Below are 12,589 nucleotides of genomic sequence, written 5' to 3' on the forward strand. Positions count from 1 at the left end.
CTCTATATGCTGTTTGTTATTTTTGTACCTCAATAAACACGTTTTTACCTGCCTTCCTGGTGCTGGACATCTTCCATTTTCCTACTGTTTGCACTTGGAAGGGAACGCCACCCTGCCGGTCTACAGCACAGAAGCCAGGACACGGGGATAGAGCAGTATCTTTGTACTGTTATTTAGTTTTTTTGGTTCGCAGAAGTAGGAAATGCTTTTGTATGCCATTTTGGTAAACTGTAAATGTTTGACTTGTGTAGTTGTGTGACTTTTTAAGGAATATACAATTTTTTCTGAGAATTAGTAAGGCTGGGTTCACTTAAGTCCGGCATCCCACATAGGTGAACTCAGCCTAGATCTCAACGCAACTGATGCCCCAACTGATGACAACGTGATCAGTTGAAACAACTCCAAACTCCACCAGACAAAGAGGATCCAATGTGTGCTGCCTCACCAGAGAAGGAGGATACAGTACTGAAAATGTAGGTTTATTCGCATAAAAACTTGGAACATGTACAACGCGTTTCAAAGCCGGACCGGGACGGACTTTTTACTTGAAAAAGAAGCCGGTCCAGCTTTGAAATGCATTGTACATGTTCCAAGTTTTTATGCAAATAAACCTACATGTTCAGCACTGTATCCTCCTTCACAGGTGAGGCAGCACACATTGGATCCTCTTTGTCTGGTGGAGTTTGGAGTTGTATTCATTGTCTCACGACTGAGGCGTGATCGAGGAAGTTGCTGCAGCCTCTTGTCTACTTTAGTACGTGTTGTGCCGGTAATTGCACAACCTCCCCAGGTGAGTCAGAGTTTGGCTTACCTTCACACTTTTTCCCTTTGCTGGAAGGATTCACACAGAAGGCACCTTTTGCTTGTTTTATATTTCAGTAACGTGCATCAGTTGTCATCAGTTGTATGGCATCCGGAGTCCTTTGTTTCTGGATGCCGGACAGGGAAACACAGCAAGCTGCACTCACCTGTCTTGTGCCTTCCGTCATGTCCAACCTACCGGATGATTGTGAACTGCCCCCGGTTTTCCACCGGTGCCCACTTGAGGGAAACTATGCCGGACACCTGATATATGTGAATCCAGCCTTAGCACGGCAAAGTAAAAAAAAATAATAATTTCAAAAATAAAAGGTGTACATAAGGAAGTTTCTGAAAAAATGCTTTTCATCAAAAGTCACACATTTTTTTTGTGACAATAGAGCACATACAACATAATTTGCCCTAAATGTCTTCATTAATTCCCCCTTATATGATTAAGGTGAGTGTATTTGAGTCACTTCATTGTATCAAGAACAAAGAGCTGGTTGATTTCAGTGAGCAGCAGCTTGTAGACTGTGATAGTGGAAATGAAGGCTGCTGTGGAGGATTTCCAGAGAAAGCAATGGCATACGTTACAAGGCACGGATTCATGAAAGCCAAAGATTATGAATATAAGGCCAAGGTAAGCTGTTTCTTTACTTTTCACATATCTGAAGTTAAGAAAGTTATCTGTCATATAAAAAGCACAATTTGCTTGTACAGAGGATCTAGACTTGAACAGGATACATTGTATCTAATCCAGGGTGTCAAATAACTGTCTAAATCATTTTATTTCTAAATCCACCAGCAACATGACTGTTCATACAATCCTGAGGAGGCGATAACTTTCAATGTGACCAAATATTATGTTCTGCCTGAAGAGGAAAATATGGCCGTGTCCCTGGCAATGAATGGACCATTAGCAGTTGGAATTGATGCAAGTGATGACTTTAAATTGTACTGTAATGGTAAGTTACAGCTAATAAAAAGTAATGCTGCCTTTAAAGGGATCATCTTGTGGAAAGATGATAGCTAGCTGATCATTGGGGGTCTGAAAGGTGGGATCCCCACAATCACAAAAAACAGGGATCCCTTGGAGTGACAGTCTAAGGCTGGGTTCACCTATGACTAGCATCCAGCGCAGGTGAACTCAGCCTAGATCTCGACGCAACCGATGCCATAACTGATGACAACGTGCATCAGTTGTCATCAGTTGTATGGTATCCAGTATTCATTATTTCTGGCAAGCTGTGTTCCCCTGTCCAGTGCCATCCGGTATGTCCAACAATCCGGCATCAAAATTGAGATGCTGGATGATTGTGAACTGTCCCATTCAAATGAATAGTTCTAGCATCAGTTTTCCTCCGGTGCCGAACGCCTGATATATGTGAACCCAGCCTAACAGCTCTGTCCGTCCCAAAGACAGCAAATGGAGCTACAGCATATACACCGCTGCTCTATTCACACAGAGGATGATACCCCCATTCTGCTAATTGTTTGGGTCCAAGTGATAAATACCTGTGGACAGATTATTTTTTTATTTTAAAATAACCCCAAATTAGAAACAAAATTCTCCTGGAGTGGTTCAATAGACATCCATGTGAAAAGGTTTCCTGGTTCAAAGGATGTGAACACAAAATGAGAAAAGGTTTGGATTAAATTTTTTTAGATGCATCAATTATTTTTTCAATTATTTTTTATTTATTTTTTATTTTTTTGCATAAATATGAGAAGCTTGGAAAAGATTTAAAATTGTGCTGAAAATCTATGGAAAAACATCTAAATAGATTTTTATTTGGAGTGCTTCGATTATTTTCACATTTTGTAGCTTCTTTAACCATCATTTATCAATATTTGAAACAAATATAATTTTGAGACCCTAGAATAATAATGTATTTTTTGAAAAAACAAAGTTTGTTTCAAACATATGCCAAAAATCCAGGCACAAAGCCACACAAATCAGTTGTGGCAAGTTCTTACATTAACAAAAAAAATTACCCTGAAGGCCAAGATATAGTGACCCCAGTCTCATGTACATGTACAGTATACTAATCCTATACACATGTACAGTATACCAACCATATGGACATGTACAGTATACTAATTATATATGCATGTACAATATACCAATCGCATCCACATGTACAGTGTACCAATCATATCCACATGTACAGTATACCAATCATATCCACATGTACAGAATACCAATCATGTAAACATGTACAGTATACCAATCATATCCACATGTACAGTATACCAATCATATCCACATGTACAGTATACCAATCATATCAGCATGCACAGTATACCAATCATATCCGCATGTACAGTATACCAATCATATCCACGTTTACAGTATACAAATCATATACACATGTACAGTATACCAATCATATCCACGTTTACAGTATACAAATCATATACACATGTACAGTATACCAATCATAGCCACATGTACAGTATACCAATCATATGCACATGTACAGTATACCAATCATATCCACGTTTACAATATACAAATCCTATATACAAGTGCAGTATGCCAATCATATCCGCATGTACAGTATACATTCATATCCATATGTACAGTATATCAATCGTATCCACATGTACAGTATATCAATCATATACACAAGTACAGTGTACAGTACAGTGTGCCAAACGTATACACAAGTACAGTATACCAATCATATACATAAGTACAGTATACCAATCATATACACATGTACAGTATACCAATCATATACACATGTACAGTATACTAATCATATACACAAGTATGGAATACTATTCATATGCACATGTACAAGAATATCAACCATATGCACATGTACAGTATACCAATCATATACAGATGTACAGTGGAACACCACTGCGTCGAGTGATTGACTGAGCAGCAATGTCTTGCACCAACCCTAGCACCCGGTCTCCACTATACTTCACTTCCTGGAGCTGGGCTCAGCACGAGACATTGCCAGTCAGCCAATCACTGTCCACAGCAGTGTACAATCTCATCTAGTTATTGGCTAAGTGGCAAAGTGACATCTTGACTCCTTGCACCAGGAAGTACAGAGCAGTAGACACAGGGCGTCATGATAACGAAGGCCATGAGGGAGCAAGGAAGGTAAGTACAAGTTTTTAATGTTTAAAGGGGTACTCCGGCCCAAAGACATCTTATCCCCTATCCAAAGGATAGGGGATATGATGTCTGATCACGTGGGTCCTGCCGCTGGGGACCCCAGCAATCTCTCCTGCACCACCTATCATCAGCATCACGGAGCAAAGATCGCTCCGTGCCTGATGACTCATGGTCACGGGTCCGGAGTATCGTGATGTCATGGCTCCGCCCCCTTGTGACATCCGTCCCCTCCCATAACTTGCATTGAGGGGGCGGGGCATGCCGTCACAAGTGGGCAGAGCCATGACATCACGATACTCCGGCCCCATAATCGTGAGTCATCAGACACGGAGTCATCTTCGCTCCATGAGGCTGATGATACGGGATGCTGCATGAGAGATTGCGGGGGTCCCCAGTGGCGGGCCCCTACGTTTCTTTGGATAGGGGATAAGAAGATGTATTAGGGCCAGAGTACCCCTTTAAGCAGGAAGCCTGTGCACATAAAAGTAAAACACTTTTTGCCGGAGTACTCCTTTAAACAAACAGCAACCTCAAGCAACAAACCAGCCGCATAGAAATGTGTTTAGTCTGAATAACAATATAGTGTATATTATTATTTTAGGTATTTTTGATGGGGAATGTGGGACAGAGTTATCCCATGCTGTCGTTATCGTGGGATATGGTACAGAACATGACGAAGCATCCAATGAAGAAATAGATTACTGGATAGTAAGGAATAGGTGAGCTGTTTCATGGTGCCATATAGAATCAAGCTGTATCTTTATTATGTTGTACAGATTATGATAAGAAGTATGTAGATAGATATATAGTAAAGCAGTAAAATTCATTCATAAAGGCCATAGAAAGTTGCACAGGGTAAAAAAAAATGTTTTTGTTTCTTATCCATTTCAATTTTCAGATTTTATAATTTTTTTTAACATAGTTATATAGTGTGTAAGGTAAAAAAAAGACAAGAGTCTATGGAGTTCAACCTAAAACCTTACTGTATTGATCCAGAGGAAGGCAAAAACACTCCATGAGGCTGATGCCAATTGCCCTATAACAAGGGGAAGAATTCCTTCCCGACTCCAATATGGCGATCAGAATAAATCCCTGGATCAACGTTTTATCCCCATTAGTCTAGTATCCATAATTTGTAGTATTATATTTTTCTACAAAAATATCCAGGACCCCCTTGAACTTGTTCATTGAGTCAGCAATCTCCGTGCGGTACGAGCACTGACTGATCCAGCTGGCCACACTGGGAAGCTCTTTTTCTGTCCTGACCTTCTTAAGTGTGAACCTAGCCTAATCCTCCAAATGCATCAATTGTCCTTATTGTCCTCCTCTGCACCCTCTCCAGTTCAGCCATGTCTTTCTTATATACAGGGGCCCAAACTTGGACACAATACTCTGTATGTGGTCTAACATGATTTATACAGAGGCAAAACTATGTCTTTGTCATGAGCCTCTATGCCTCTTTTGATACATTCTATGACTTTGTTAGCCACTGCCTGGCACTGGCCACTAAAGTTGAGCTTATCCTCCTATGCGTTGATCACCTTACCCAGTTTAGTGTCATCTGCAAATATTAAAATTCTACACTTTAATCCCACAACAAGATCAGTAATAAACATATTGAAAAAAGAGGACCCAGTACTGACCCCTGCGGTACCCCACCTGTAACTGTCACCCAACCAGAGTAAGTTCCATTGATACGCATCCTCTGCTTCCTATCAATGATCCAGTTGCTAACCCAAATACATATATATATATATATATATATACCCCCCTATCCCCAGCATCCTCATCCATCATTTGGAGATATTCTTTACAGCAAGCCCCATGGACAAAGACACAGTAGACTGGCCCAGACCCTATTGATATGAAGGGGATAGTTTACTAGACATACTCTGTGACGTGTGCAGCAGGTCATTTTCTAATGATTCACTGCATGTAAAGCATTTGGATCCCCATGCAATATCGGTACACAAAAACATCAACGTTGTTGAATATTGTGTGTACCTTATCTTCTAAGGTGCTCATTCACATTGGATAACAGTAGGTAGATGGCAGAACAAACGATTGGTGAATGATCATTTTGCCAATACAGATTGTAGCCAATATTGGCCAATTATGTCTCCCATACTGAATGTACATGATCAATGACACAAAGCAAAGGATGGAACATTCTTTAATGGAACATAAAGTTTGTGGACAAAAGATCCCTCCTGAACAATCTTTCATCCGTCTGTTGGATAAAAAATTTAAAACATTTCACGCAATGATAGTCTGTCATCAGTCAACTAAAACCAATAACCATGGGGAACAATTGTTTTGGTTAAAATCATCCACGTCAGTCAGCTTATATATAATGTGTATCAGTAGCTTTAGCATTTTGACTTCACATACTAATAGAGTTCCGTTTAAATTTAAGGGAAACAAGTCTGGGGGAAATGCATTTTAATTACCAATTGTTTAACTCCAGGTTTTTACATTTATTATCTATTTTTATTCTTTCCTTGTTCTTCCTACAGCTGGGGAGAAGACTGGGGAACAAAGGGCTACGTGAAGATGAGGCGTAATGTAAACCAGTGTGGTATAGCAATCCAGGCATCCTCTGTGGACTTATCAGGGTAGTTCAATCCGATCTACGTGACACTGCGTAATTAAAGTCCTTGTATTCACAGCTGTCAGTGAATGTCCTTCAGCGTTCAGCAATATATAGCTACATTCATTGAAGTGTGTTTTGTATATGCTTTGGTTGTAATGAATAAACCCAATAAATAAAGCAATTCCAACAAAAACCTTAACGTGTCCTGTCCTTTAGTTGGTAAAAATTTAAGACACAAAATACAATGTTATGTAATCCTTCCAGGAATGGCGTTAGCTACTGACGTTCTGTGAGCAGCAGCGCCGACTGATTCACTTGGTGCTAGGACCACTGAGCAGACTTGTCGAAAGAATCCGGAATTTCTGCAGAAGATTTAGAAGTGTGTACAGTACAGCTGAATCCCATTGAAAACAATGGGAGGCGGCTGCACTGGAATTTTCAAGCGTAATTGTGCTTGGAAAATCTGTTCTATGAACCCAGCCTAAGGCTATATTCACACAAGGGAATATCCACATGCATAATCTTTGTGCAGACATTCCCCTAATGGCGGTGCGCAGGCAGAAACATACGGTCACTAGGACTGCCTGTAAATGCACCGTCTCATTTCTGTGCGTAGTCCGCAGAAAGAATAGATATTCTTTCTGCGGAAACCGGAATTTGAATTTCCGTGCCAAGTGGCTGCACTGACAGGAGCAGAGTAGATAACTGTGAGTGTCTTAACCCCATCCACGCCAATTTTCAGGATACTATACGTGGATAGTATCTGCCTATGCTGTTTACCAACAAGGTAAAAAAATTAATCATTTTTTAAAGGAAAACTGTCATTAGTGTCACTGCCAGGGCTCAAGTCCTGCAGGAACTCATGGGAATGGAGTTCCTGCACTTTTTCAACAGCAGGAACGCAGTTCCCATTAGCAGGAGTCCTGCAGGACCAGCCCTTAAAGGGGTACTCCGCCCCTAGACATAATATCCCCTATCCTTTGGATAGGGGATAAGATGTCTGAACACGGGGGTCCCCATCGGTGGTTCTCGGCTGTGGCACTCCAGACATCCGATGCATGGAGTGAACTTCGCTACGTGCTGAATGACTGGCGAAGGGGGGGGGGGGGCAGCGGTAACACTGATGACAGTTTTCCTTTAACTTTTTATGAAAGCAAAAGAATAAGTTTATTGCAGAAAACTGTACAATTGAGAGGAGCTCTGGTTCAACCTTCTCTAGCCTGGATACAAGATAAGACAAGGTTGGGAATAGAGGCATACAGGTTTATGACTCCATGTGGCACACTTACCCACAGAAGCTGCAGGCCTGTAGACTTGTAGGTTGCTGAAACTGGCATCCCAACTGTACCATAAATAATTAATACAATTCAGATATGGAAAATGACCATGTTTGATATATATGTTCATAGTGGATATTTCTTGCATCAAGATCTGATCTAACTAGCGTGCTCCTCAAGCTAAGGATCTGTAATAAGATATCAGAGTTGAATTTTTAAACTCCAGTATTTATGGGCAGACCCTCTGAATTAAAGGGGTTATCCACGATAAGGTGATTTTAGTATGTACCTGACAGAGAGTAACGGGCATGCTTAGGAAGGATCTGCACTTGTCTTGGGGCTAAATTGCTATATTGTGAGATTACCATAACACTGTGGCTATCTTTCTGTTAACTGTTATTTCCTGCTTGAGTTTTCATTTTTTGACTACAAATCCCATAATTCCATTTTCCTCCCTCTCACACATCAGCCACCCCACCCATTGAAACATAAATGAGCTGCATCCATTCAAAAGACATTTGGTTTTCAATCAGGGTGCCAACAGCTGTTGCATTAGTTGCAGATTGATCTCTACCACCAAGCGATCGCTCCACCCATTGAAGCAGACAGGCTCCCTGTCATCAGCTGACTAGTGAGTCAGGTCTCGGCCGCATTACAACCTGGGAAAAATCTGAGACAACAGTCATTTTGTATGCTGTTAAAAAGAAACAGTGGGGTGAAAATCACAGAAGAATTGTGAGAAAACCATCACACACAGGTACAGACTCTATATTGTGAACTACACTAACTTTACAACCCCTGTAGCATAGTCCAATAAAAAAAAATCCTGGGATACCCCTTTAAACTTTAATTCTTCATCAAAATATGAGCAACCCTACCACAGAGGTCCAAAAGGTTGAAACACACAGCAATAGGTTAATACTATGGGCCTCATGTACTATGATTCCAATTTTTTTCCCCTTTTCATTTAATGTTTATTCACTTTTCCATCATATGCATGAATGAGGTTTCACATGTCTATGTTGAAAATTAAAAAAGATGCCAAAAAACAAAAAAGACTCGTATTGTGAAAAAAACAAAAACCCCATTTCTGAAAATAAGCCATGAAGGATTGGTTGGAAAAATAGCTAAACTTTGGTAAGTTTGGTCAAGGCAAACACAATATCATTTTCTTTTACCATGTACTTCTGTTTCATTCAATGTCATGGAGTAAACCTTTACTTCAAATCTCTCTCACATATTCACAAGTCTTTTATCAATGATGTCTGATCACTAACCATCTATCTCACTCTGGGGAGCTAAATCCAAGGCTATTCTGAACATACAACATATTTTATCCCTACATTTGTTTAGTAAATCCCATTTCAATAACTTCCCCTCTTGTTATAATATAAAATATTTGTATCATTATTCAATAGAAAAATATCATTACAAGACAACTAGAGAAAAGGCAGGTGTATACAGGGTCACAATCTACCAGAAAATTAGCTTATAATGCAAAAAAAAAATCTAGAATTGAGTAAAAATTATTTTTATTAAACCAGCTTGGTTTTGGTTGCTTATATGATATTTCCCCTGCTAAACCTGAAAGAACCAATAAACATAGCAGATGAGGGAGAAAAACTCCCTGAAACCAACCAAATACACTAAATATGTAGTAGTGGGCAGGTAACCACAGAAGGGAATGAGGGCAAGAAGTAAACTGTAGGCAAGATGTCTGTAGCAACCCAATGAGTCAAATCTGGGGAGAAACAGACCTACGACCAATCTAGCAAGATCAAGATCAGCTGTGAACTGGTATTTTCATCATCAGATGTGAGTTCCTGCAGACACAAGAGTCCTGATTTATCAACCTTGCTTAAAGTGTACCTGTTGTCAACAAAAACTTTTTACATAATGTAGATAATAACATTATATGTATATTTGTAATATACATTGGTTAAAAAATGTGTATATTTTTGGGTGAAAAAACAGCTGACTCTGCCGCTATTGCATGTGTGTCTCTGTAAGGAGTCCAAATACAGGAAGTAAGGGCAGGACAAGCAGGGCTCTGTGTAGACTCCTGGCTTGTCAATCATCCTGATGTGTGAGCCCTTAGCATGTCACAGAGCCTCACTGCACAGAGCCCTGCTTGTCCTCAGTGCACAGAGCCCTGCTTGTCCTCAGTGCACAGAGCCCTGCTTGTCCTCACTACACAGAGCCCTGCTTGTCCTCACTGCACAGAGCCCTGCTTGTCCTCACTGCACAGAGCCCTGCTTGTCCTCACTGCACAGAGCCCTGCTTGTCCTCACTGCACAGAGCCCTGCTTGTCCTCACTGCACAGAGCCTTGCTTGCCCTCACTGCACAGAGCCTTGCTTGCCCTCACTGCACAGAGCCTTGCTTGCCCTCACTGCACAGAGCCCTGCTTGTCCTCACTGCACAGAGCCCTGCTTGTCCTCACTGCACAGAGCCCTGCTTGTCCTCACTGCACAGAGCCCTGCTTTTCCTCAATGCACAGAGCCCTGCTTGTCCTCACTGCACAGAGCCCTGCTTGCCCTCACTGCACAGAGCCTTGCTTGTCCTGAGGAGTGTACAGAGCCCTGCTTGTCCTCACTGCACAGAGCCCTGCTTGTCCTCAGTGTATAGAGCCCTGCTTGTCCTCAGTGTACAGAGCCCTGCTTGTCCTCAGTGTACAGAGCCCTGCTTGTCCTCAGTGCACAGAGCCCTGCTTGTCCTCAGTGCACAGAGCCCTGCTTGTCGTCAGTGCACAGAGCCCTGCTTGTCCTCAGTGCACAGAGCCCTGCTTGTCCTAAGTGCACAGAGCCCTGATTGTCCTCTGTGCACAGAGCCCTGCTGGTCCTCTGTACACAGAGCCCTGCTTGTCCACCCTCACTTCCTGTTTTTCGGACTCCTCATAGAGACACACAGGCAATAACTGAAGGGACAAAAATATACATATTTTTTAACCAATGTATAATACAAATATATTGTACAGAGTTGGCCATTTATATGGATACACCTTAATAAAATGGGAATGGTTGGTGATATTAACTTCCTGTTTGTAGCACATTAGTATATGTGAGGGGGGGGGAAACTTTTCAAGATGGGTGGTGACCATGGCTGCCATTTTGAAGTCGGACATTTTGAATTCAACTTTCATGTGACACATCAAACTTATTGGGAATGTCACAAGAAAAACAATGATGTGCTTGGTTTTAACGTAACTTTATTCTTTCCTGAGTTATTTACAAGTTTCTGACCACTTATAAAATGTGTTCAATGTGCTGCCTATTGTGTTGGATTGTCAATGCAACCCTCTTCTCCCACTCTTCACACACTGATAGCAAAACCATAGGAGAAATGCTAGCACAGGCTTCCAGTATCCGTAGTTTCAGGTGCTGCAGAATGGGCAAAACAAAAATTGGAACAGAACCCTCAGTTTACGCAGAAGATTTTGTTCAGTGATGAGGCAAACTTTTATGTGAATGGTGAAATTAACAAACAAAACCACCGCTATTGGTCTGACACTAACCCACATTGGATAGATCCCTCCAAGACTGTTGGAACACAAAAATTGATGGTATGGTGTGGTATATGGGGTACAAAGATAGTGGGGCCATTCTTCACCAATGGAAATCTCAAGGCCACTGGATATGCGAAATTGCTACATGATGATGTGTTTCCCTCTTTATGCACTGAAGCTGGCACGTTCCCTGAGTTTTTCCAGCAAGATGGTGCGCCACCACATTATGGGTGTCAGGTCCAAGCATTCCTAGATGAACAGTTTCCTGGAAAGTGAATTGGTTTTCGTGGGCCAGTTGAATGGCCCCCATGGTCTCCCGACCTGACCCCCTTAGACTTTTATCTTTGGGGTCATCTGAAGGCAATTGTCTATGCTGTGAAGATACGAGATGTGCAGCACCTGAAACTACTGATACTGGAAGCCTGTGCTAGCATTTCTCCTGCGGTGTTGCTATCAGTGTGTGAAGAGTGGGAGAAGAGGGTTGCATTGACAATCCAACACAATGGGCAGCACATTGAACACATTTTATAAGTGGTCAGAAATTTGTAAATAAAGAATAAAGTTATGTTAAAACCAAGCACATCATTGTTTTTCTTGTGAAATTCCCAATAAGTTTGATGTGTCACATGACCCTCTTCCTATTGAAAAAACAAAAGTTGGATTCAAAATGGCCGACTTAAAAATGGCCACCATGGTCACCACCCATCTTGAAAAGTTTTCCCCCTCACATATACTAATGTGCCACAAACAGGAAGTTAATATCACCAACCATTCCCATTTTATTAAGGTGTATCCATATAAATGGCCCACCCTGTAAATGGTCTCCTCATGCTGCCAACACCTCCACGCTGTGTCATTCAGCCACTATATGGTCTCCCCATTCAGCCACTATATGGTCTCCTCATGCTGTCGCCATCTCCAGGCTGTGTCATTCAGCCACTATATGGTCTCCTCATGCTGCCGCCACCTCCACGCTGTGTCATTCAGCCACTATATGGTCTCCTCATGCTGCTGCCACTTCCACACTGTGTCGCTCTGCGACAGTGATTCTAATAGCAATGCCTCTGATATGCATGTCATACTGAATAACAGTATTATTTCACTAACCAAGCACACACCCTATGCGTGTTACAGCAAGGCAAAGTGTTCTACACCCCTATTGAGGCTCTCTGTAGGCTAGAAATAGACGTTTTAAATAGTGATTCGCCGTGAATAAATTCGGACCGAAACAACATTTTTGGGAAAATTCGTTGAATCGGCTGAATCAAATTTTTCACAA

At 41.5% G+C, this 12,589-nt stretch overlaps 1 protein-coding gene across 3 annotated transcripts in view; it reads left to right on the forward strand.

Annotated features, from left to right (window-relative positions):
* LOC130368635 (uncharacterized) overlaps positions 1-6,686 on the forward strand; it is a 76,555-nt gene extending 69,869 nt beyond the window's left edge. For 2 of the 3 annotated variants that reach the window (XM_056572582.1, XM_056572583.1), the window contains exons 4-7: positions 1,259-1,441; positions 1,607-1,766; positions 4,539-4,656; positions 6,454-6,684. In XM_056572582.1, the coding sequence (XP_056428557.1) occupies positions 1,259-1,441; positions 1,607-1,766; positions 4,539-4,656; positions 6,454-6,556 (564 nt within the window). In that variant the 3' untranslated portion in view covers positions 6,557-6,684. Of the gene's footprint in view, positions 1-1,258; positions 1,442-1,606; positions 1,767-4,538; positions 4,657-6,453 lie in introns of all 3 variants that reach the window. The other variant, XM_056572581.1, reaches the window with a different exon arrangement.
* Positions 6,687-12,589: the final 5,903 nt, after the last annotated feature.

Source organism: Hyla sarda, chromosome 4 (assembly GCF_029499605.1).
Source record: "Hyla sarda isolate aHylSar1 chromosome 4, aHylSar1.hap1, whole genome shotgun sequence".
Taxonomy (NCBI): domain Eukaryota; kingdom Metazoa; phylum Chordata; class Amphibia; order Anura; family Hylidae; genus Hyla; species Hyla sarda.